Source organism: Capra hircus, chromosome 2, assembly GCF_001704415.2.
Source record: "Capra hircus breed San Clemente chromosome 2, ASM170441v1, whole genome shotgun sequence".
Lineage (NCBI taxonomy): Eukaryota > Metazoa > Chordata > Mammalia > Artiodactyla > Bovidae > Capra > Capra hircus.
In genome coordinates this window covers 92,556,099-92,583,916 of record NC_030809.1, presented here as the reverse complement: position 1 = coordinate 92,583,916, position 27,818 = coordinate 92,556,099, and the positions used below count along the sequence as shown (strand labels likewise).

The window sequence follows — 27,818 nt, the reverse complement described above, 5'->3', positions numbered from 1 at the left end:
AGGGATCAAACCCACCTCTCCTGCATCTCTTGCATTAGCAGATGGATTCTTTACCACTGAGCCACCAGGGAAACCCTTCTCACCATCAGATACCATTAAACTGAAAGTGCTATTTTCCTAAAATATGTACTTCAGATATTGTAAGACAACCCATAAGATTTCACTGCAAAAACACAGAAAATCACACTTGTTGGGATTTTAAATATTAACTGAAATATGATAAATTAACATAATCACATGTTAAAATCTGTCAAAAGCTAAAATATACTTTCTTTTCACTTACGTTTGAATTAATTAGTGGTAGTGAAATAGGAGACAATGGATTCGCTGGCTCAAGAAGCAGAGAGGAAAAAAAAAATCGTGCTACATACTTAAAATGTGTAGTCTTTAAATATCCTTTCAGCATCTGGTGCCACATTGTAGCAGTATGCTCAGCTATGTTCTAACAGTGATCCAAGCCCAGAGGGTCTGGCTGCTGCTGCTACTGCTGCTAAGTCGCTTCAGTTGTGTCCAACTCTGTGCGACCCCATAGATGGCAGCCTACCGGACTCCCCCATCCCTGGGATTCTCTAGGCAAGAATACTGGAGAGGGTCTGGCACTCTAATGCATATTACTTTATCTTCAAAAATAGATATCAATATCTGATGTTGAAGCCCTCCAGTCTTCAACTGGTGGATTAATCTCTTCATTTTTCTCTAAGGAGATGAATGGAATCCCACTTACTAAATGAGATAAAAGCATGAAAAACAATCCTCTTGAGGGCAAAGACCCTGCCATGGTCCTCCTCCCGAGGATTCTGGTGGCTGTCTGTGTTCTCTCTGCTACGGGCAGCTCAATAGGCATTTCTCATTGACCAAGATTCTACCTACACTGGGCATCTGAGACCACAAGGACAACTTTTCCTAATCAGGAACAACTGCCTCCCAAACCTCCCTAAACCCAAGATTTCAGTGATATTTTGCTAAAATGACTGAAGAATATACTGTTCACTGTGACATATATGGGGGAAAAAAATCCCCTCACATAAAGATAGAAGCAAAAGAGAAAAGAAATTCAGAAGATGCTGACCTGTGGGTGGCATTCTATTCTTTTAAAACAAAGATCAACATAAACTAACACAAATATTCAAACCTCAGATTGAACTGATAAATAAGTAGATTCTCTTCTCACATACCCCTAAGAATGTAGATTCTGGTTATTAGGATAATCCTTCTCCTGGCCTGTCTACATGAATACCACAGCTTGAGGCCAGCGCAAGCCAAGAGCACACACAGAACCAGCACTGTCCTTCTCCCCTCTCCCATGTGACATGGTTTGTTTTCTCTGAGAAGCAACTGCTGGCCCAAGGAGACATCAGAATTTAAACACCCACCATCGTTCATAAGAAATTACACAAATGAGGGAGATCTGGGTTAAAGCTCTACAAATTCAGAATCAACACTTACTTCTCTGTACTACTAACCAGCTATAAGATTTAGGATTACTTTTTGTTTTTCTCAACTGAGTACACATAATGCCCTAAATGGCTAAACCATATACAATTCTGATACCAGATAGTTAAAACTCAACTCTGTAAGTCTTTTATATTATGTGTAAGAAAGGCACTCTACCTTATCTAAGAGAAAACAAATTTAACATTCATCTCATGATTTACTGGTTTCAATAAATACTGACTCTGATGCTGCTAAGTCACTTCAGTCATGTCCGACTCTGTGCGACCCCATAGACGGCAGCCCACCAGGCTCCCCTGTCCCTGGGATTCTCCAGGCAAGAACACTGGAGTGGGTTGCCATTTCCTTCTCCAATGCATGAAAGTGAAAAGTGAAAGGGAAGTCGCTTAGTCGGGTCTGACTCTTAGCGACCTCATGGACTGCAGCCTACCAGGCTCCTCCATCCATGGGATTTTCCAAGCAAGAGTACTGGAGTGGGGTGCCAACGGCTTCTCCGAAATACTGACTCTCTACAATTATAATTTCAAGGCATAATTTGATCTGCAGTATAATCAGTTGCTTGTTAATATTAGAACAGTTATATCTACATTGCACAGATTCTTTACCAGCTGAGCCACAAGGGAAGCCCAAGAATACTAGAGTGGGTAGCCTATCCCTTCTCCAGGGGATCTTCCCAACCCAGGAATCGAACCAGGGTCTCCTGCAATGCAGGCAGATTCTTTACCAACTGAGCTATTCAGGGAAGCCCAAGGAAGCCCAGTGACAAGGGTCACTGATAACTGTATAGCGAGTGCTTCTAGTGTGGAAAAGACTTTTCAGCATGTGATATGATCTAATGACAAAGATTTTCAAGTTCTGTTAGCTTCACATGCTGTTTTACTTTCATTCTAGACCCATCCACCCACATATCTCCTTATTTATAAATACAAGTTTTACATCCTGTTTATGACATATAAAAACATTCACAGACAAGCACTCACACATTCTTCTCTCTCAAGACTATGTGTTTTATGGGACAGGGTGCTTGGGGCTGGTGCACTGGGATGACCCAGAGGGATGGGATGGGGAGGGGGGGTTCAGGATGGGGAACACATGTATACCCGTGGCTGATTCATATCAACATATGGCAGAGCCACTACAGTGTTGCAGAGTAATTAGCCTCCAATTAAAATGAATACATTTATTTAAAAAGAGACTCTATGTGTTTTGGAAGCCAGAATATGAATTTAAAGATTCACTACTATTCTTCATCATTTTCTTAGAACCCAGATATTTTTTTTACTACTAAGGTTGAATACAGAAAAAGACAGTATTAGGTTCTGTCCATGGTTGGAATTAGCAAAATGGATAATATAAAAATCTAAAAGCAGTGACAGCAGGGGAGGGAGGCCATGTAAATAAAGAGGCAGGAGGACCGTTTTCCCTGTTGACAGAAGCATCTTTGAAGCTCGCCAGCCCATGAAGAGGATTATGTGTCAGTCATTAGTATACCTGTCAGCTGCGGTAGTGAATCCAATTAAGGGAGCAGAGCGGGAGCATGGGCTCCTAGGTCCTGTCTCAGGATCCTGATACATAACCAGGTCCAAATATCACCCGAAACAGAAGTTCAAAATCAGGAGCACCAAATCTTAACCCCAGCTTTTCTGCTTGTCTGACCATGGGGCCATGGGCAAACGATATATTTGAAATTTTATTCTCCTATGACATGGAGATATTAACACTTGTCTATAAGAACCAAACAATTTCATGTTGTATCTGGCAAGCCGCCAGCACACAGTAGGTCCTCAATACTCCAAATAGTTGTGTTCTACCCTAGAGGGTCCCAGGAAAGATGAGAGAGAGTTTGGAAGTCCCTCTGAGATCTGGATTTTTCATCCAGCTTGGGTCTTAAGCCAAAAGCATCTGAAATCAAATGGGATCACCAGGACAAAAGGCACACCTTGGCTGATGTTCCTATTATAACCTGGGGCTCCAAGTGCCTTCCATTGCTTTTGTCACGTCCCACCTCAAAGTAGCCTCAGATGTTAGACACATACACGGGAGTTGGCAGGAACCCTTCTTGGCTATAGAATGCTGCATGCCACCACCAAAGGAACCTGGCTGTAAGTTCAGTTGTGATGTCTTGCTGTTTTGGTTCAGAATACCTGGTGTCACATTATCTATGTGTAATTGTTTCTTCATTTGTTGTCATTTCGTTTCCATTTCAAACATGCATGTACACTGGTTTATTGTTTTCATGTGACAGGACTGCTTGATTAAGATTACAAACTGCTAAAAATCAGTGTCTGTATTTATTCAATCAGTTCCTCGTGCATCTAGCAAAGCAGGAATCATACATGTGATTTGAGGAAAGTAACTATGATGAAAGAGCTCATAAAATGTACAAGGCAGATGCTCAAGTGACAAATGGAAACCACATACGTTTAACAAAACCAGTTTTCAGACTTGGCTATTTCATATTCTCCATAGGAAAAGGAGTGCTACAAAGAGTTTTTAATTCTTCTTGGAAATGGGACAGCCAAGAAAGCTTAATGCATCCATTTAAGATATTTAGACCAAGTTCATTACTTCTCCCTGAGTGACATTTGAGAAAATTAACAATTATATCTTTGGGCCCTAGAATAAATAACAAGTAAACTATGGTGGTGGACGTTAACTAGACTTATTGCTGTGATCATTTTGCAATATATACGAATATCAAATTACTATTACTATGTTGTACACATGAAACTATTATATGTCAATTCTATTTCAATAACACACACACAAAAGGTAAATCATTCTGTTCAAAGATGTCCAAATATAAGGTGCTTATGTGAACATACTTTTTAAGATGAGACTATCCTACCTCCTTAAAGTTGTCAAATGCTGATAAAATGATCTCATGCCCGCCTCTGACAAGACAAACGGCTGCCAACAGCTCTAAGACAAGGGCTTTTGTCCTGTTAAAACAAGAAGGAAAAAACTCACAAATCAGTGAAAGGGAATGAACGATGAGTCAGCTGTTCCTTCCAAGATGAATATGATAATAAATATTTGCCAGTGTCTTTTTTTAAATGTTTACTAATTAAGGCACAGTTATATTAAAACACACACATTTTATTTATTTTTTTTAACTTTTTATTTTTATTTTACTTTATAATACTGTATTGGTTTTGCCATACATTGATATGAATCCACCACGGGTATACATGCGATCCCAAACATGAACCCCCCTTCCACCTCCCTCCCCACAACATCCCTCTGGGTCATCCCCGTGCACCAGCCCCAGGCATGCTGTATCCTGCATCGGACATAGACTGGAAAACACACACATTTTAAAACCTTTAAGATCTTCCACACATGTGGCTTCTCTGGGGTAGCAAGTTTGCAAGGCATATTTCCCACTCCCAGGATTACAAGTTACTTAGAAATGAAAATAAATTCTGGGAAGATTCAGTCTTTTTGTTCTATCATCAAGTGACAGTGTAATATGGTCGAAAAAGTATTTTTTAATGAGTTAAAGAAGATAGGAAACAGAATTTTCAGTAAAATCACCCATTGGATAAACATTTTCTCTGGTTCTGGAGTCAAAGATATAACATTTGCTGAAAAAGTTCAAAATCAACTGAAATCAATGTCCTGTTAATACACTGCAAATCTGCTAATTTGCAGTGGCTCCATACAAGTCTCCCATGATAATGCAAGCTTCCAAAACTGCTTCTTCCCATACAGGATCTGAAAGGAGCTGGCTTACAGCTGTGCTAATACAAGAATATTTTCTCTGACTCAAGAAAATAAAACTTCACCTAAAATATTTTTAGAAGGAGAACCTTAGAGATACAATCTAAGTTTTCAAACACAATGTCAAGGACAGCATCATTTCTTCAGAGTATGATTACTTCAGTATTTCATCTTTTTTCTGGAATAAAAGCTATTGCCAACCTCTAAACAAAGATCATTCTGAAAACCCACAGTATCAATTGTCTTAAGAAAAATGAATAATGACTTCCCTCAGTGTCAGAGAGAGAGACAAAGACGCATGACTAGTTGGGATTCTAGTAAACTTAAGGAAGCAAGCACAAAGCTGCAAAGGCGTTCATCAGGGAAAGTATGAAATAATAATATTCAACATTTAAATAGGATTTACAGTTTGCATTGCATTTTCAATCACAAAGGGTGTAATTTCTAATCACATTTTTTAGCCGAATGAACAGTTTTCAGATGTGCAATCTTGTCAGAGAGATCTGATAAAAAGGAGTAACAGTGTGAAACTAGACATGCATTAGAACAGAAAAGGCATTATACTAACTAAACTGATGAAGACAGGCTTTTGGAGGTAATCTGTGAAATGAATAGTATATGGCACTTGCCTTTATAGGAAAGTGAACATGAAAAGAAACCTGCATGCAGTTATGTTTGTTTTGTGGTGTTTTCTGTTTGGTTTGGTAATAAAAGTTACATGCGTAAGGATTGCAAATGAAGTGTGGACAAGCGGTAGTAGTTTTAGCGAGCTTTCAGCACCAAGTGGTGTGGCTAGGGCTGTATCAAGACTCTCCTGGATCCAAGCCTGACAACCTGGCAGCTTTAAGCTCTTCACCAAGTTTTGCTAAATTTGAAAGGATGCTGAGAACCAGGCCTCAAGAGGAATGAAAGCCTGAAGAGAAGGGCCAGAGTTGTCACCAGTTTCTCAACTCCGTGACATGTAAAACTGTAACATTAATGAAAAGAAAATTCTACTTAGCCAAGGAGTCTACTGGCAATCCAAATTCAAAAAGTCACTCTTGAAAGTTTCCAAACTCCAATCTGATTCTTGACGAGCTCTCTGCTGTCCCTAGTTTGGTTAAGATTTGGACAGTATGAATCCAGCTTACCTTGGATTCTTGTTGTTCAGGCTTAGTGCAATCTCGTTGACAGCATGTGGGTGAGACATGACCATGTTGAAACCATACTGAAACGGATATGAAAACACAAAGCATTACGAGCTATTTGAGAGAACTGCCAATGTCGATTAAAAAGCAAAAACCTGAAGTTTCTACCTAATGTAATTTTATATCATCATAAGTACACTTATGTCTCTAGCACAGTGTCTGCACGTATTTCTCTATGAAAAATTTCAGGAATGATGCTATTATCAAGGTACTATATTCCCATTCTCTATGAATAAACTATATGTGTCTCTATCAAAATGATGAAAAGGCTCCAGGCCAGTGATCTCAATCCTGCTGTTTGGAAAAGTCAACAAAACACCAGCTCTCTGGGCCTCACTCCAGGTCAATTTATTCTGAATCTCCAGGATGGGGCCTAGCATGTGAATTTCTTTGAGCTGACTTCACTACGCAGCAGGGTTGACGACCACCACCTCTAATCCCTTCTCTATCAGCAATGGCTCTTAGGACCCAAAGCCTGGGGAAAACCTGCTTTTCTCTGAGACATGTTACCTCGTCCTTCTATAAAATGAACAAAGCTCAGTAAAAGGATCAAGAGTCATTCTCAATTCTGCCAAGTTGAGGAATTATTCCTTTTCCTGCAAACTCTCAGCTCATGACCTTATTTCCAATTACACCCAGAAAACACAAGCAATTAGGAAAAAAACTTCCAAAAAAGCTTCCGCCACCACATCAATACACCCACACAGATCTGTGGCTTCCCTCCTTACTTCCTCCTAAAGATGAACTCTCCACGCTCCCATCTAAGGCCCTTCCCCTACTTGAGCTCTTGATTCCAATCCCTCTTACTACTCAAGAACATTATCAGTCATGTCTGACTCTTTGTGACCCCATGGACTGTAGCCCACCAGGCTCCTCTGTCCATGGAATTCTCCAGGCAAGAATACTGGAGTGGGTTGCCATGCCCTGCTCCAGGGGATTGTCCCGACCCAGGGATCAAACCCAGGTCTCCTGCACTGCAAGTTGAGTCTTTACCATCTGAGCCACCAGGGAAGACCAAAGAACATCATATGCTCCAGCAATTCTCCCATTCCCCCATCATTATTTTTCTCTCTGACTCATTACCATTAGCATAAAAAACATGATGCAAATTCTTTTATCTTAAACAACAAAAACAGAATCTCTCTGGACCCTACAACCTGTGTCCAGCCACTGTCTCATTTTTCTGCTATTCTTTTAGAGCAAAATTCTAAAACACTCATGGTCTCCAATTCCTCTCCTCCTATTCTCTTTCAACACCATGTCCATCGGGCATTGCATCCCCACCATTCCAACCAAACTGTATCAAGATGATTTAAGACCTGCACTTTGCTAGAGCCCATGCCATAACTTCACCTTACAAGACTCAGCAGCAGCACTGGGCACAGCCAACCACTCTCTCTCCTGGACCCGGCTCCTACTTCTCAGCTGCTTCCCAGTCAGTCTAGCTAGTACTTCCTCATCTCGCCGACTTTAAACAGGGTGCCCAAAGTTATTTGAGACCCAGCTTATTCTTTGCTTCTCAGTCTATCCCTGCTGATCTCTTTCACTCCCCCATCTTTATAGGCCAGCTACTGACTCTCAAACTTGTAGCTCCAGCCCAGACCTCCAGACCCTGAACTCCCAACTGGCATTTCTGACCACCTATTTAAGATCTCTATTTAGATGTCTATGGACATCTCACAGTTAACATCTCTCCAACTGGAATACTAATAAGGTCTCCCAAATCTGCTTATCCTGCAGCCTTCCACATCTTAGCAGATGGCAACTCCATCTCAGAGGTGCCCAGGACAAACCGCTGAGAGCTGTCCTTGACTCCTCACCACATCCCCACTGCTACTGCCCTTACCACCAAAACAAAGTCAGAGTCTGGCCACCTCTCTTCACCTCTGCTGCTATTACCTTGGTTCATACCACCATCAACATTCACCTAAATTAACGCAACAGCCTTCTAAAAGGTCTACCTCCTTTTGTCTTTGCCCCCTGGAGTCAATTCTAACAAAGAGGCCAGACGGATCATGCTAAATGCCAGTGACAGATCAAGTCACACTTTTCCTCAGAATCCTTCAATAGCATTCCAGCCAGCATGAAGCCAATGTCCTTTCAATGACTTGAAGCCCTACATAATCAGGACCCCTCTGTAACTTCAGATTTCACCTTCTGCTCCTCTCCACTTACTCATCCTGATCCAGCCAAATTGACCTGCGCACACCAGACCTCCCTCAGCAACTTTTGCACTTGCCCTTCTCTCTGACTATAATTTTCTTTCTTAAATATTCCTTACCTTGTTCCCTTATTCTAGTTGTTACATAAATGTTACCTTCTCCACGACACTTTTCTGGCTAGCCTATTTAAAAATGAACTCGCATTTTTGGCACTTATTCTTATTGCTTGATTATTTTTTCTACAAGACTTAGTTCTCTGGAGTCAGTCTTCCTCAGTTCAAATCCGAGTTCGCCGCTTATAGCCACAGTTAACTTCTCTGTGTTTCAGTTTCCTCATGAGTACAATGGGACAGTAATATTACCAATCTCACAGGACTCTCTTGAGGCTTAAATGAAGTAACAGGTTTTAAAGTCCTAGACTGTAGGAAGCACTGTGTAAGTGTCAGCTTCTATTTCATCACTATTATTATCTGGAGTGCTATATATCGTTCACCAATTGTCTATCACTGTCTCCTCTCAATAGAAAGTAAGTTCCCTGGGATATTTATTTTTTTGCTGCTGTGTTCCCTACGCTAGAATAGGGTCTTGGAGAAGGCAATGGCACCCCACTCCAGTACTCTTGCCTGGAAAATCCCATGGACGGAGGAGCCTGGTGGGCTGCAGTCCATGGGGTCGCTAAGAGTCAGACATGACTGAGCGACTTTACTTTCACTTTTCACTTTCATGCATTGGAGAAGGAAATGGCAACCCACTCCAGTGTTCTTGCCTGGAGAATCCCAGGGACGGAGGAGCCTGGTGGGCTGCTGTCTGTGGGGTCGCACAGAGTCGGACACGACTGAAGCGACTTAGCGGCAGCAGCAGCAGCAGAATAGGGTCTATCGGGCAATGCTCAAAAAAATTAATTGACTGGAAGAATAAAGGCATGTTTCCCTTCTTAAATTTAATCTGGCAAGTTTATGTTGGGTTTGAACTCTAATACTGATCTATGTATTTACCATCAGCTTCTATTTGGACCCATCTATAGAATCTGTGTCAATGGTGATAAAATCCTATTTTCTTATTTGAACCATGTCTAAATTCTCAGCCGTGGTTCGATTTTGTAACTATACCTTTGACCCTTCAGTTCACCATAGATACTCCAGGCTCTAATTCCTACTGTGTCATTAGGATTAATCCCACATACTGTAATTAGTAACTCCCAGTGTTTCTCAGAGTGAAGATAATCTGTATCAGTCATCTAAGGAGGACTCTGCTCTTCTACCAAGCATCCTCTAAGTGCTTCTCATGAAGATTAGGAACCACAGAGTCCAACACACAGTAATTATAATTCCTTGCCTGTCATCACATAACTCTTTGAGGAACAATGACCTACCCAGTGTGTGATTATTCATTCCCAGGTTCCTAAAGTTGTTCCATTATTGCCCCAAACCAGTGGCTTACTCTGTCTCTAATAGTCACAAACACTTACCAAGTAATCTAAACAAGCTTACCACTGGAGGAGGAAAATGTCTTCCCTTTAAATATATTATACATTAGAAATGCTAACTAAAAGGGCAATGAATTATGAGCAGTAGAAGGAACCAGACCTTTCTTCTCTAAAAAATTTCATTAAATCCTGATATTTACTTCAAATAGAAATACAAAGATACCAAAGAGAACAACAGTTAGTCTGATGATTTCAGATTTTTTTTTAAGTATTATAAACAGAAACATACCTGATAATTCATGATGGCACGTAAACACATGATACAGACATGCACGTCATCTTTCTTACTCACTAATCTTGAATTTTTCAGGGTTCTTCTGCTTGGCAAAGTATTGTATCTACAAACAAAAAGGGAAACTTCTATAAAACTAAGGATTACTTTCTTAGCATGGGCAGATGCACTTTAAAAATGGACACTGTTCTCTATTTGTTCCTACACCTAAATGAAGATTGCAAGTCAAACAACCACTAATGAACCCATCAAGCAGCACAAGCAGCCCATCACCACAAAACTGTTTCCACTGTGGGGCCTAGACAATTTCGTGCAGTTGTTATCATCTTGTCAGGCCATATACCCGTGGACAGTGATGCTCAACTCCACTCACAGCATATAACAAATCAGACTGTACATGAGACTCATCAACAAGCCAGGCTCTAATGTGCAGACCAAGCTAGATTTTCAGACATGACATGCATGCAGATTACATATGTGAACAAGTGAAGGGCTAAAACTCAGCTTGTACAGAGATCTCCTATCATCTGACCCAATTTTAACTGTACCTTCCCATCACTGCTTTTAAGAGTCCCTGTTTCAGAGTTTAAGCCTAGGCAAGGTCATACAGCTGTCATATCAGCTGTGATACAGAATTTTAATATGCAAAACCTAAATAGTATACATATGCCCCCACACCCTCACCCAATCTCTGGTCTAGCAGCTAAAACTAAGATAGAAACGTGGTGACATTTCAAATGGTTAGGATGTTACAACGTCGGGGTTCATTCTGGAGAGCCTACATTACTAGGCCTTAGTTCTCCCTTCTGCAGATTTATCAGAGTATACCAGGCATAAAGAGTGACAGTGTAAGACAGGGGAATTAGAAAGATGACAGTTCTAAGGGTTTCATTATGAGCCTTAAATGACAGCTTCAGAGGAAAAACAGGTAAGTTTTCTCTGCAACTCCAAGCCTGAAACGAAAGCAAGTTTCAAAAGCCGTCAACTACTTTCTGAGAGTCAATGACAGAAATGCTCCACAAAAGCAGCTATAGACCTTCCCTCTCCTTGAATTAAGCTAGTTAAAAAATTTTAAGGAAGCCATGATTAATATTAACTGCTTTCAGAAGTCTCACAGGTGCAGACTAAGAGTTGAAAACTGAATTGACAGGTTTGTCTCCAACGGTTCAGCTGAACAGAACTTTGACATTTTCTATTCAAAAACTATCAAACAGAAAAAAAAAAAAAAAAAAAAGATGATTCATTTACATAAGCCTACTAATGAGCCAAAGAAATTTTTGAAAAGCACCCCAGTAAGTCACTTGCCTCAACATACCTGACTGTGCAAAATCTGGTTTGCTCATGCTACTTTTAAGGAATGTTTTTTCTAAGGACTGTCTTGCTTTCCTCACCCTGGAAAACAACGTTTCAGCAATGGAAGATAGCCTAATTCAGTTTTGAATGCAAAAACAAAGTTCAGGAAACACATTCAGATTTCGCTGTTAATAAGCCTAATTTCAAATTCTAAAATATAGTTTTAAAAGGTGTTGCACTCTGTCGTAACTCCAGCCCAAGCATGATGGCTGACATACCTGACCGAGGTCTCACAGAATCTGGGCTGCATCACAACCACATGACTAGTCTAACCCAAGAATCTGTAGTCTTCTTAGTCTATACCCAAAGTTCTCTCCCTTCCTCTGCCCTTCTGAATTTATTTTAACCTCAGGTTTGTATTTCTTATTTCTAACTCTCTCTCTAATATTAAACAGACAAATGATTAGTGTAAAACAAAGAAATCTGAGTTTTAAAAAAGAAAAGGTGTTATTGAAGGGAATCGATCATCCTTTGCTAAATTATATTTAAATGCAGCAGTGACTGCAGAAGATATATTGACCAAAGCCAGCTATTCTTTAAGAACACGGAATAGGTCATTCACACAGGCACATACTTCCACATCACTTCCAAATAAAGTTTAATGATTCCAGCAAGCAGACCAAACTTACACATTTAATGGTACTTCCTAGGCGTAAAGTAACATAGCAGGTTCCTCCCTTTTATTTAATCTGTAACATCAGCTATACCGTAATAAGACTTTCTAAGAAGGAGTTATTGTCCTTACTAACATTATTTGCAGAAACCAGTAAACATTGATTATAATATCCAACTTACTAAACATTAACACAGAAGACTTGTATTTGTTGTAGTATGTGGTTAATCTCAAATACATTTTCTGAATCAACATTTGAAATGTATCTAATATGAAAAAGCACATGGATACTTACCAATATTCAAGGCGTTTAGAAAGCATACAAAGATGTCAATAAGTAAAACTGATATAGTTAAAGTAAGTAAAAATTTATTAATGTTATTCTGTGCTTAAAAAAAGTTGAACTTTTTTTCTAAGGTGAATGATAGTTAATATAAAATTAATTTTTCTCTGATTTTTTATTTACATAAAAACAGAATTAAAGGCAACATTTGAACTTGTGTTAAAACACCACCATAACCAGTAACAACAACCAACCATAGTATTGACAGTTTCAGGAGATCTGTGATATTATTTACATTAACCTTTCCTGATACAGATGAGAACAATGATGACCCAAGATGTTACATCTACAGAGCAAGCAGACGTTAAGAGATGAGACCAGACCCCCAAGTTTCGCCCTGGAATTCAGGGCGGTTGCTTTCTACAGGTTGCTTCTCAACCTGACTCATCCATCAGGTGATCACATGAAAAAGCTACTGCCTGCAGCCATATGTGCTAATGAATTCTCTGTCAAAGGTTCCTATGCTGTCATCCCAACAGAGTTTTCTGTCCTGGCTCTTAAAAGATATCTTTCCCCCACTCCTCCAATAATTATCCCACCATATAGAATTAAGGCTTTGGTGGCTAAGAAGAGCAGTATCTGAGCATTTTCAGAACACAGTGGCTGATCCACTCTGTAAGCAAAGTCTTCTTTTTAAATCTTTATCCTCAATCACTTACCAGGCAAGGAAGGATTTTTTTTTTAACTTAGTAATAAATTTTTCTCTGTATTTTGGAATTCTCATTCCAAAAAAACTCTCCCCTATTAAGTAAATGCACACCTGATAAACGTCACAACTCTCTACCTCGGCAGAAATGAAGTATTTGCAAACAACTGAGAATCACTCTAAGTCCCCAAGGCTAGATTCTAGGGACTGTGTCATGGGTCAGCATGTACATTAACCTACTCTTCAGCATGCACATTTTGTAGAATTTGGCCATTTATGTCATCAGATATTTATTTGCTTTAATTATCACCTGAGTAACTTCCCACCTTTTACCTTTTTGAACAATGTTTTAAATCCAGCTCCAATGAACAATATCAATACTCTCCAGGAAACACATCTGCATAGAGCTGGTTTTAATAGACTCTAAAACACCAAAAGAATTGGCACTAACAATTTACTACATTTGAACTTTCCACAAGCACTCCCAGATTGAATAAGCAGTCTTAAAGAACTGGCCTCTGGTGCTCTATCAACCACAGGAAATCAAACCAAACCTTGTGTTTAAGGCCCAAAATTGGTTTTCCCAAGCAACTATTGTTTATGCTAAACTCTATTAAATGCTAAGGGAAAATGAAAGATCAAGATGCTGCTTCAGCCACCATCACTTTAGGAAGCAAGAGATTTTATGGGTAGCCTCTGTGCTAAGATGTTCTCTGTTCACACCTCAGCCCACTCCTGCTGCATGCACGTTCTAATGTGTAAAATGAACTCAATAAGCGTACACACACCTGCACGTCACAGTACACTGAAGTGATAATAGGCACACCTCAAACGAGAACACTTTCTCGCAAATCATGATCCTGAAAACCGTCATACAACCTTTCTTCAATCAAGCCATATTTGACCAAGTTAATACAGACTGAACCGTGGTAACTATCTTTAGGCATATGAACGTTGTTTGAATGAGGCTCTAATTCAAGCAGTATAAAAGGAAAGGACAAATTGTGGGGTATCAGAAGGTGACATACAATGAACATAATTGAACATGAAATGTTACTAATGCAGATCTGTTTTGTAAATTTATTTCTAATTGGTGGATAATTGCCCTACAGTGTTACATTGGTTCCTGCCACGCAATAGCGTGAAGCAGCTATATATATGCACACATCCCCTCCCTCCCACCTCTCCCACCCCACCGCTCCAGGTCATCACAGAGCACTGAGCTGAAGTCCCTGGGTTATACAGCAGCCTCCCACTAGCTGTCTGTTTTACACAAGGGAGTGTGTGTATGTCAATGCTACTCCCTCAATCTGTCCTCTCCTCTCCTTCCCCCAGTATGTACACAAGTCCACGCCCTACGTCTGTGTCTCTATTCCTGCCCTGCAAATAAGTTCATCAGAAACAGTTTTCTAGATTCCATATGTATGCGTCTAACACAGATTTAAAACACACCATCTCACAAATCTGCATAACAGAATCACAAGACACTTCCATTCATCTTTATCTATATTTAAAATTTTCTACAATGGATGTACAGTAGTCTCCAAATAAAGAAAAAGTTGCACCAAAAAAAAACCTCTCGCAGATGGTCTACGTTTATATTCATCTGATGACAGAAGGCTAACTAGATCATAAGATGATAACACTTTCCCTACTTCAATCATCCCACGGAAGAATGTTTCCCAAAGTCCTCTTGAGTGGAGAGCTGGTCCGTAAACAGACAGCCAAGCTGAGGGTTTTTGTGAAGAAGCTAAATTCTACCACAATACATGCAGCAAAAGACCCAAGTATCATCAGAACAACTAAGCTTTGCAAATCCTTTTCCCTGGTCCCACACACACCCACCTGGATGCCAATAAAAACAGAATGCCATGAGTAACTTTCCAGAGAAAACTGATGAGGGTGATTGATTAGAGCCACACACCTCTACCAAGCGTATGAGTCACACGGATTCACTTAGGTAGGGCTGGAACATCACAGCAAGAGTCCATCACCAATTACAAATGCAAGCAACTCACATGAAATTAGTCATCCCAGTGAAACACTGCATGCACAAGGAGCTCCTGCCTAGTCAGGTTAACACAAGTAAACATGATGCAATGTATTATCTTTAACAAGGGAGATAAGGGCACATCCGGTTCTATGCCACAGCCCTTGAGGCTAACCTATCTTCATCTTTCACAAACACTGATCATCCCACCTTGGCTATTTGAATAAACGTTCCACAAAGACCTAAGTTTTACAAGGATGACATCACTGCCTCAGTAGAAGATATGGGTGCTTCTGTGGAAATCTAATATCCTTGGCATGTGCTCTGTCACAGAATTACATATAGCAAAACAAGAACTATAATATTTTCTTCCTGGAGTTATTATGAAACATATAAAACAGGGCCATGTTGGAGACTGCCCCAGTGCATTGTGATATATGAAAAAGGCCCCAGTGGGAGGCAGTACTAGCTTCCCTATGGTCTCCTATGGATAACTGAGGCAGATAAGCTCAAGTCTTGCCCCATGTAATATCCTGACTGACCCTAGATTTTTTCAGCAGTAAATGGTACATGTTCCCTTAACTGAGATTTGAAACTGGCTTCCTCACTAGCAGTTTCCAAACCTCATGGTCCATCCAGGTCAATGTAGGAGGAGGAAGAAGGCTGGCAACTCCATTCTGCTCCTCCTCCACTGCCTACCAGGCTGGTGGTTTATACTCAGATTATGAGAACTAATAGTTTTAGAGGCTACTGTGGATCTAGAGGAGGAGGAAGGGGAAACAGCACAAGTTAAAATGTCACAAAGCTAGCTATTCTTACTGAGATCCAGTTGTTTTTCCTAAATCGATGTTTCCCAGATTGCTACAAGACTTTACTCTCTAGAGTTCTGAAACAGTTGGCTCTGGCTTATTTCGCTGGTTTTCTCATTGCTTTCATGGGTCTTGTACTTCACCATTTTCATTGACATCTCATAACATTTAGAGAATCCTGAGAACCTATTCATTCTGAATACATGTAACAATTCCTTCAAGTTCAAAGGAACAGTCAAACAAGATTCTGCAGGAATTACATTTCTCTGGTGACTTGGAGCTGGTTCTCTAAGACGTCAGGATCAGAGAACTATCAAAGGGAAAAACAAGGGTAATCCGTATGTATAGAGGGGCTGTGACCCAATGCCTGGACCACGAGGTTAGGGGACTAAATGCCTTCCTGACTACCCTTCCTCCTCCAGACAAGCAAGCATGAGTTTTGAGACTCTAGGTCTGTGGACACAAAACAGGGGTTTCCCAGAGGCAGAAAACAACCCTGAGTCCAACTTTTGGAGCTCCTGTCCTTTGTAGACAAGGTAATGGAGAAGGGATATTTAGAGCTGTTTCTTTGAGGTCTCAAGAGTTTTAAGGAAATCCTGCTTTTTGAGAGGTCATTCTGACAGGAACACCACCAAATTTCTCCAGCACTCTTCTCCATCGACTGTGAGAACTGCCCGCTCTCTTGTCAAGCACTGAATGAAAACGAAACATTACCCTCACATTCAAAGATAGTAAGACACTGTCTTGGAAGAACTGCCAGTAGTATTCACCAATGTCTATGTGTGTGGAGAGAAACATGTGCCCAAACTGACTTAAGATCAAAACCAAAGAAAAATGACTCTAACCGGCTGTATTAATTTATGCACCAGTGTTTTATAAGTTACATGAAATAATAATAAATGTGGAAGTTACTGTCAACGCTATAGGGAGTAAAACACATAAAAAATTTAAGCAACTGGCACAAATAAATATCTTTTAAGAAACCTATACAATGTGCCCTGTTTAGTACTACGGTGACAGCTGCGCTGCCTACTTCACAGGTGGCAATCCATCTGCGCAGGAGCTGGTAGTGAGCACCTCGACTCGCCCAGCACCGGCAGCAGGTGCCATGCAGAAGAGGCTATCTCTGCTTTGAAAGACTGTTAGAATGACTGATTAGCGAGAGCCAACCAATTGATTTCTAATAAATGACAAGGCAACTCAAACCTCGATTTCTGAGTCCGGAAAGCAAAAAGAATGTCGAGGTCAGCAGACAAAACCTGGGGAAGTAGCTCTCTTGGATCTACTTGACCACAGAGTAGATACACAGGAATTTCTCTTACCAGGTACGTATTCAAGCCTGAACTAGATACAGCGTTCACTAGAGTTCTGGTTATAACCATGTCTTGGTGTCCTTAAACCACAACTCACTGTAAGAAAGTCTAAAAAAACAAATGCTACAGTAATTCCGAACGAGCTCCTCAGGTTTAAGAATGTAACAGACAAGTGAGACTACATCAATCTAAAAAGCATAATAAAAGAAAGTGAAAAGGTAACCTATGGAATGGGAGAAAATAATTTACAAACCAAATATGTAATAAGGGGTTAATATCCAGAATATACAAGAAACTCCCACAAATCAATAGCAAAAACAAACAAAAATTATCCAATTAAAGAATGGGCAAAAGGAACTTGACATTTCTCCAAAGAATACATACAAATGGCTAACAGGTACATTTAAAATGCTCACTAATTAACAGGAAAATGCAAATCAAAACCACAAAGAGAAAGCACCTCATACTGACTTTCACGATGGGCATTATCAAAAAAGACAAGAGAAACAAGTGTTAACAAGAATAAACTAGAGCTCCTGTACACTGCGGGTGGGAATGCAAGCTACACAAGCATTATGGAAAACAGTATGGAGGTTTCTCAAACAAAAATAGAACTTGTCCATGTAATGTTCCAGCTATCCCACTTCTGGAGGTTTCTCTAAAATAACTGAAACCAAGATCTTAAAGAGGTATCTGCACTCACATTCCCTGCAGCACTATTCACAGAAGCCAAGATCTAGAAACAACCTAAATGCCCATCAACAGGTAAGTGGATAAATATGGATAAAATATGGTTTTAAAAAATAATAATGAGGCGGTGTGACAGAAGTGTTACCTTATGTTATGGTAGTAATCACTGCAATGTATAAACATACAAAATCAACACACTGTATAAGTTATACAACGTTACACAACGATTATATCTCAATAAAAAATTAACTTATATATTCACATAGACACACAATATGAAAGTCCTGAAAAACAAAGAAAGAGTTGTGAATTCCCTGGCAGCCCAGTGGTTAGGACTTGGTGCATCCACCGCTGTGGCAAGAGTTCAGTCCTTGGCCAGGAAACTAAGAGGGTAAGGAGGGCGGGATGAATTGCAAGACTGGGACTGGCATATATACACTAACATGTATAAAATAGATACCTCATGAAAACCTACGGTAGAGCACAGAGACCTGTACTCAGTGCTCTGTGGGGACGTAAACGGGAAAGAAAGAAAAAAAAGAGAGAGAGCAGATGTATACATACAGCTGATTCACTCTGCTGCACAGCAGAAACTAACACAACACTGCAAAGCAACTATACTTCAATTTAAGAAAAAAAAGAAAGGGAAAGGAATGGTTCCAAGGAAAAGGATGTTACGCAGACACAACTAAGCACAATAAATGATCCCTGTGTTGGATTCTGGACAGAGTTTGAAAAAATGTTATGAAATAGACTGGAATAACTAAACAGACTGAACTAAAAATGTGCCAGTATGCAAAAGTTCTGAATTTAAGAATTACACCATGGTTATGTAAGAGCATGTCTTTGTTCTTAGGGTATCTACACAAAAATAATTAAGTGTAAAAGGCATGATTCTGTAACTTGTTCTCAAATGGTTACAAAGTGTGTACGTTTACAAAGCAAATGTGCAAACGGCAGAGTGGACAAAATGTTAAAACAATTGCTGAATCTGTGTAAAGAGCATGAGGAGGAATCATTGTACTATTGTTGCCTTTTTTCAGTTTTCAATGATATCAAAATTAAAAGTCACAGAAATAAAAAGAAGAAAATTATGGTAGATACATACACTGGAATGTTATGCAGCTTTCAAATAAAGGAAATCTTGCAATACGTCGTAACACGGATGAACCTTCAGGACAGTACACTATGTGGAAAGAACCAGTCACAGAAGGACAAATGCTATATCATTCTATTTATATGAGAATCCTGAAATAGTCAGACTCACTAAAGTGGGGAGTAGAATGGTGGCTGCCAGGGCCTTAAGAGAGGGCAGAATGGGAAACTGCTAGTAACAAGTATAAAGTTTTGGTTATGCAAGGTAAGTGAGTGCTAGAGATCTGCTGAATAATATCTTGCCTACAGTCAATGACACTGTACCATATACTTAAACATTGTTGAGAAAGTAGATCTCATGGTAAGAGTTCTTAGCATCATAAACAAATAAAAAATAAAAGCAGTATTCTTTAAAAAATAACAGCGGGTGATAACATGAGAATTAATTATAAGTAATGTGTCTATGATAATTTTACGTGTACAGGAGAAGACCCACTTCTGATCAAAAGCTACATGTGACCAAACCCTGAATTTCTTTCAAGACCTACATCTGCAAAGCACCAAAATCAAACGGAAACTGCTATTTAACCAGTGGTGCCTTGAAGAAAAAAAAGTCTGATCACACATCTACTGTCTTGAAATATATTTATTTCTAGACATATTCCTACACGTCAGTTTTGTACATGTCTGCCTCTCCCTTTGAGCTCCTATTATCCAAGAACAGTACGTTACTGCAGAACCTTAAATGGAATGTTCCCTGAACTGACCTAACCAGGTCTTCCCAGAGTCCATCAAGAAGGTTTTTGAAAATATTCCGTGAAGTCTCCATGCTAACGTTGGTGAGGTTTGTAATATTTAGGTCCTACTGGCAACAGAAAAAGACAAGGCATATTTTATTCTTCTTACAAAAGTATCTTCAAGTAACCGAACTACTCAGATATTAAACTAAATAAACTAAATAAACCTATAAATAAAGACTAGCAATCAGAACTCCCTTGGAAGCTAATGTTAGTATTCAGCCCAATCGGAATGCAATGCCATCTGAGTACATCACATCATTTGGCATAACTGTACTAGTCTTTTATGGTTCCAAGGTCTGGACTAATAGAACTTTACTAAGATTTGGGGTTTTAGGTTTCCTCTCCCTGACTATTCAGACATGACATCACCTGGGCATAGTTTTTCTATCAATTAAACTCATAAAATATTAATACTTGATGCTAAAAAAAAAAAATGAACCAAGCACTTCTCTGTCTCTAAAGCCAAAAGAAACAGAGCTGAAAGAGTGGAACCCAGATAGTCTGAAGTGGGAGTGAGGCAGGTGGGGGAAGCAGAGACAGAAACAGAGATATGTGGGGGGTGTTGGTTACACAAAACTCCTAAGGAACATTTGTTTCTATTCAGTTGTTGAAATGTTCTGTTCATCTGATTCTCCTATCAGAGAAACAGGTGATAGCTAGAACAGAACCTGGAAGGTCTCATTTACATGCTTTTTGAAGGGAATACATGAATCAACAGGATCCATCAAATGAATGAAGGGCCATTAGTTCGAATTTTCTGTTTTTCAATTATATTCCTTGTATAAAAGGCATTTGCTATGGAGTGGCTAATTAGGATATGACCCTATGGGAAAAGTGTCCAAGGAAACTAATGTTTGTGACTTTTCAATAGAAATATTTCTATGTTCATCAATATTTGGCCCCTCTTTTCATAAACCTTCAATAAATCACTGTCAATGTGTCAAAATGACAATTCCACAGCCTGGCCTTCAACACAGTACCCAGTTTGGTTCAGTCACTCAGTCACGTCCGACTCTTTGTGACCCCATGGACTGCAGCACGCCAGGCCTCCCTGTCCATCACCAACTCCTGGAGTTTACTCAAACTCATGTCCATTGAGTCGGTGATGCCATCCAACCATCTCACCCCCGGTTGTCCCCTTCTCCTCTCGCCTTTGATCTTTCCCAGCATCACGGACTTTTCAAATGAGTCAGCTCTTTGCATCAGGTGGCCAAAGTATGGGAGTTTCAGCTCAACATCAGTCCTTCCAATGAACATTCAGGACTGATTTCCTTTAGGATGGACTGGTTGGATCTGCTTGCTGTCCAAGGGACTCTCAAGAGTCTTCTTCAACACCACAGTTCAAAAGCATCAATTCTTTGGCACTCAGCTTTCTTTACAGTCCAACTCTCACATCTGTATGTGTACATGACACAGTACATAACCTGGCTCTACATGACTTCTAGCCAGACTTATCTGTTCACTGTTTCCTGAACAAACCATGCTGTCTCACAGCTGACCACTGCTCCTACAGCCCTCTCTTCCTCCCCTGGCTGCTACCTTCTCCTCCCAACCTTCCTCATGTGTCACATGCAGACCAAGTTATGACTCTTCTCTAGGTTTGGTCTAGTCTCTAAGGTTCCATATAATTAGTTCTGGTTATACACAAGTGATACCTAACATGTGTTAGTAGGAGCATGAACACACACACACTCTTCTCAATCAAATCGTATAGAAAGACACTGACAGAGTGGAAAGAAGTTAGAAGACTCGGATTATACATTCTGGCTCTATCACTTACTACCTACGGGTAACTTCTCTGAGCCTTCTTGTCTGTAAAATGAGGCTAATAATTCTCGAACACTTTCCTATAATTTTATGAAGATATAATGATGCAAATATGAAAAATTCATTTATCAAGAATGAATATATTATGTACAAATGTATTATTCCATGTGTCATTCTGTATCCTCAGCATTTAGCAATGCACCCTTCACATATTATGGATGCAATCAATCTTGCAGATGAAGGTACCAGACTGTAGCTGGAGGAATTTGCTAAGTCATCTTCAGTATTTTTTTCAATCTTATACAGTTAACATTTATTGACTACACACTACTTTGCCAGGTTCTTTACAGGAACTGTTAATCTCACAGCCTATGAGGCAGGTCCTAGATCTGATCTGAGAATCTGTGAACCAGATTCCCAACAATGCACTGGTCAGGTAGGCTTGTTTTTCCATTTTCACATAGTCTCTTTCAGTCGATTTTCTATTGGACAAAAGACCCAATAAAGAAGTGGAACAAGGGAAGAAAACCTCACAGTGAAAAATGCCTGACATCTGCCAGTATGGTGCACCCACAAGCTATAATTACAACTGTCACCATTTCTACTAGCAAGGTCATTAAAATCATTTTCGAGCTGAGAATCTGGAAAGTACACTCAACCCAAGTACATTTTTCTCTTTTTACAACACCCAATAAAAAAGAAATGCAAAAATCTGAAACACAACAGCCTAACACTTCAAACTTGTTTCTGCTTACAAATGTGCTGAAAAGGAAAAGTGACAATTTATAGTTACAGATTATTTTTGGAAAGTCTAAGAATTTACAAAGTCTTTCTTCTATACATGGGTACTGCATTTTCTGCAACTTTAGATCTTCAGGTCAACCGTCCAGCAGGTTAAGGGGCATCTTCAACATTGCCCCTTCCTCAGAAATAAAACCCAGGTATTGGCTATAATGATCATCCATTACTCTTTCTGCTTCTACTCCTTTTCAGCATTTTCTCTGCTTCTAAGGTAGGCGTTACTGAAAATTTTAACCAACATCTGCCATCTCATCTGGTGAACAGACTTCAAACCTTGAGAATAACTGTTTAAATATACTTTTCTTTTTAACTTTTCCCCTTCAAGCTGGCAGATAAGGTAAATTCCTCAAGATCCTTCCATAGGGAAAACTCAGAATAAATAAAGTTAAGGGAAAGGAATACATGTAGAAAAAAATAAAGATTACAAGTCTCAGTCATGAACTACAGAAGATATGAGTTGATTTTATATAGTTCGGGGGGAGAAGAAGGAGAGAATAATGATCATTTCAGAAATTACATTCTTAATTTACAGAAGTTGGAAAATGAACAAAACTGAGTTCAATCTCCTTGTTGAGAATCAAGATAAAAGTGTTTTCGCTTCTAACCATAAAACTCAAGTATATTTTTTATGTGCTACTCTAATGGTTTAAGCTAAAACGTTAGGTGATCTTCTTCACCCACAATAAAAATTCAAGGTAAAATGCTACTACTGAAATGATAACTCGTAAGTGGAGAAGGCAATGGCATCCCACCTCCAGTACTCTTGCCTGGAAAATCCCATGGACGGAGGAGCCTGGTGGGCTGCAGTCCATGGGGTCGTGAAGAGTTGGACACAACTGAGCGACTTCACATTCACTTTTCACTTTCATGCACTGGAGAAGGAAATGGCAATCCACTCCAGTGTTAAACCTTCTTTTCAATGTATTCCCATTTGCAAATGTGTGTGCGTGTGCTCAGTCATGTCTGACTGTTTGTGACCCCATGGACTGTAGCCCTCCAGGCTCCCTCTGTCCATGGAATTCTCCAAGCAAGAGTACTGGAGTGAGTTGCCATTTCCTACTGCAGAGGATCTTCCCAATCCAGGGATCAAACCTGTTTCCTCCATCTCCTGCATTGGCAGGCGGATTTTTTACGACTGTGCCCGCTGGGAAGCCCTCATTTCCAAATAGGTAAAAATAAAACTGTGTTCATAGAGAACTTTCTTGTTCCTGTCTTTCATTTAGGAAACTTCCTTCACGTTTCTATATGATGGTTATCTTCTAATGGTTGTAAAGTACATAAAATCCAGCACGTTAATCAGGTCTCCACTAGGGCATTTAGCACCTTTGGGTGAAGTAGAAAAAGACACAGTTTCTGGGAAGGCTTAACAAGTCCTCTTCTGCACAGTACAATTTACATAACTCCATTTGGACACCCTGATATTAAAACAGTATATTCACTGAGGGAAAAAAATCATTTTGTGAATATATAGGCAGGATCATGTTTCATGACAGTTGGGGTCTGGCCACCTCACTTCAGATCCCAGGCAAGTTGCTTAACCGCTAGAAGCCTTGGTTTCCTCAGAGTAACAGTATTAACTAGTAGTAGCAGGTATGTGGAGAAGGCAATGGCGCCCCACTCCAGTACTCTTGCCTGGAAAATCCCATGGACAGAGGAGCCTGGTGGGCTGCAGTCCCTGGGGTCACTAGGAGTCAGACACAACTGAGCGACTTCCCTTTCACTTTTCACTTTCATGCATTGGAGAAGGAAATGGCAGCCCACTCCAGTGTTCTTGCCTGGAGAATCCCAGGGACGGGGGAGCCTGGTGGGCTGCCGTCTCTGGGGTCGTACAGAGTTGGACTGAAGCGACTTAGCAGCAGTGGCAGCGGCAGGTATGTATCTCGTAGAGGCCTTGTAAGCAGTGAACAATCACAGAGGGCTCTTAGGACAGTGCTGGGCACACAGTGGACACTCAACAAAGTCTATTTTTCTCCCCAATAAAAATCAATGCTACCAATATCTTTGTGCTCATTTTTAAGCAATTTTAAAAATTACTCCTATGAAAAACATTGCCAAGAAAGGATTAAAGATGTGTAAACTAGGATGTAAATTTGAACTCTTCATGTAAATCCAATAAGTATATGTAAGTGCTAAATATAGTGATGATGACTTCACAAAATGCCAGTCCATTAAGATAATAATCTCAGGAAAAACAGTAAAATTTGTTCTTGGAAATCTTAGAAAGATATGTAAGTAGGAGTTAATACATATTAAAGAAAATAAGGGGTCATGATTTTCTTTAAGTGGGAAGGTCAGTAAGGGTGACCTGCAAGGCTTTCCCAGTTTGGTATGTCTATGACCCAGTCACCACTAGACAGTCCTATCCCACTGCAAAGATCACAGAACCTCTGTCCTAGAGAGGCAGGATCTTCCCTCTATCCCAAACAGATCTGACCTCTGATGTAAGATTTTGGTCTTCCCATGTTCGTTCATTTTACCTCTACCTGCAACAGCCTTTCCTCACCCAGACAAGCAACTCTGGCCATCCCTCAAAGTCCCAGTTTAAATCTGATCTTCCCTCCAGATTCCTAACGCTCCACCACTTTCTTTTAAACCTTGTAATACTGATTTATTAACTATAGAAAGAAAGTGATTTTGCTCAGTCATGTCCGACTCTTTGCAACCCCACAGAATGTAGCCTACTAGGCTCCTCCATCTGTCCATGGGATTTTCCAGGCAAGAGTACTAGAGTAGGTTGCCATTTCCTTCTCCAGGGGATCTTCCCAACCCAGGGATCAAACCTGGGTCTCCTGCATTGTAAGCAGCTGCTCTTACCATCCAAGCCACCAGGGAAATCAGCTTATTTAAGTTTAGTGGCATTAACCATGACATTCTTAAAAATTACTTTCTCTTACATCTGAGTTAATGCAATCTTTGCCTTAAAAAATCTAGAGTGTCCATATATGCATAAAAGACATCATTTAATTTAGCTAGATCAGTAACAGAAATCTATCTTAACTGAAGGCACACCAGACTCAAAGCTTATGAGACAGCACACTCAAGGTTTCCATTGCATCAATAAACATTTCTACAACTGGCTACTCTGATAAACTTATGATAGTACAGAATCTACAAGTTGATACAACTCCAGGTGAATGTCATGTCATAAAATGCTTAACCATCTATTTTAAGTATTTTTAAAAGGCTAAATATGAAAAGGAGAGTGCACCATTAGAATTTTGTTTTGAAAGTAGACCATTTTTCCTTTTCTTCAATCAAGCCACATTTATTGTCTTTTATATATATATATATATATATATATATGAAGTGTTTTAAATTTCTTGAAATCTCATTTCTTCCTCCAAGTTTTTAACCAACTCTTTTGTCAAGTGATACAGGATAAGACTGCTGAATCTACATTATGATCTGGGGATGGGGATGAGAAAACTAAAATCTGCATTTGGATACAGAAGACATATTCTAATCAAACAAAGATACCAGAATAAATCGTCTACAGAATGTGACTAAGTGTCTTTTTTATCAGTCAAAAAACAAACAAACCTGTAATATTAGTTAAAATGCAGTATTGCTTGAAGGCTCAAACTCTTAAAATGAAGAATCATAAGATGACAACAGAAAGAATCAAAGTTTAAAAGGTACTGGGCTTTATCCCAGTACAAGGTGATGGAATGAAGCCATGCAGTCATCACACCATAACACAGAGAGCAGGTGCCACGCTCGGCTGCCACACACTACAAGCTCTCTTGGGTGTCACTGTCATTGCCACCCATGACTTACAAGATGTTCCGGTTTGAACCCTGTCATCGATGTGTAAACTGAAGGTGCTCCAGGGGCAACAAGGAGAGAAGCAGCTCTGGTGGCATTTGAACTGAAGATACTCAGGCAGAGAAACTAATCTGGTGGTGACATGAGAGATGAATGGAACTGGAGGAAGAGGGGACAGGAGGATGAGAAAGGGCAAGAGAGAGGAGGAGATGATGATCAGAAATGACATGGAAGAATGAAAAAGAAGACCAACAAAAATAAAGTCAAAAAGTGGAGGCAGCAGAGAAAAGAAAGGGGAGAGAGGAAGCAGAAGGAAGAGAGAAAAAAAGTATATATGTAAACAGTCTTTGAAAATCGCTCAGTTGTGTCCAGCTCTTTGTGATCTCATGGACTATACACAGCCCATGGAATTCTCCAGGCCAGAATACTGGTAGCCTTTCCCTTCTCCTGGGGATCTTCTCAACCCAGGATCAAACCCAGGGCTCCTGCACTGCATGCAGATTCTCGACCAGCTGAGCCACAAGGGAAGCCCAAGAATGCTGGAGTGGGTAGCCTATCCCTTTCTCCAGTGGATCTTCCTGACCCAGGAATCCAACTTGGGTCTCCTGCATTGCAGGCGGATTCTTTACCAACTGACCTATCAGGGAAGCCCGACAATCTTTCGGTATGTGAAAAGCAATATGTTGCATATGCCTGTACCTCTGGTTGCTGTTTTTACAAGTTAGAGATGCTATCAAATGACCAAATACAGAATTAGAATCCATTAGACCTGGAATACACTGATACACGTTGTTTAAAAAACAAAAATTGAAGCTTCAAGTCAACAAGTGTCATGAAATTTATTGCTATATTGGTTTTTGTTTTTTGTTTTTTTTGGAGAGCCCATGAAGGACTCAAAATTCTCCAAGCCAGGCTTCAGCGATACGTGAACCATGAACTTCCAGATGTTCAAGCTGGTTTTAGCAAAGGCAGAGGAACCAGAGATCAAGTTGCCAACATCCACTGGATCACCAAAAAAGCAAGAGTTCCAGAAAAACATCTACTTCTGCTTTATTGACTATGCCAAAGCCTTGGACTGTGTGGATCACAATAAACTGTGGAAAATTCTGAAAGAGATGGGATACCAGACCACCTGACCTGCCTCTTGAGAAAACTATATGCAGGTCAGGAAGCAACAGTAGAACTGGACATGGAACAATAGACTGGTTCCAAATAGTGAAAGGAGTAAGTCAGGGCTGTATATTGTCACCCTGCTTATTTAACATATATGCAGAGTACATCATGAGAAACGCTGGGCTGGAAGAAGCACAAGCTGGAATCAAGATTGCTGGGAGAAATATCAATAACCTCAGATATGCAGATGACACCACCCTGATGGCAGAAGTGAAGAGGAACTAAAAAGCCTCTTGATGAAAGTGAAAGAGGAGAGAGAAAAAGTTGGCTTAAAGCTCAACATTCAGAAGACAAAGATCATGGCATCTGGTCCCATCACTTCATGGGAAGTAGATGGGGAAACTGGAAAGTGTCAGACTTTATTTTTTGGGCTCCAAAATCACTGCAGATGGTGATTGCAGCCATGAAATTAAAAGAC

The 27,818-nt window shown here is 40.0% G+C and overlaps 1 protein-coding gene across 4 annotated transcripts in view; it reads right to left on the bottom strand.

Moving 5' to 3' along the window:
* FMNL2 (formin like 2) overlaps nucleotides 1-27,818 on the bottom strand; it is a 326,598-nt gene that overhangs the window by 57,263 nt on the left and 241,517 nt on the right. For all 4 annotated transcript variants that reach the window (XM_018063094.1, XM_018063103.1, XM_018063118.1 and 1 more), the window contains exons 7-9: nucleotides 10,240-10,348; nucleotides 6,306-6,382; nucleotides 4,301-4,394 (exon numbers count right to left, since the gene is read on the bottom strand). In XM_018063094.1, the coding sequence (XP_017918583.1) occupies nucleotides 4,301-4,394; nucleotides 6,306-6,382; nucleotides 10,240-10,348 (280 nt within the window). The remainder of the gene's footprint in view (nucleotides 1-4,300; nucleotides 4,395-6,305; nucleotides 6,383-10,239; nucleotides 10,349-27,818) is intronic.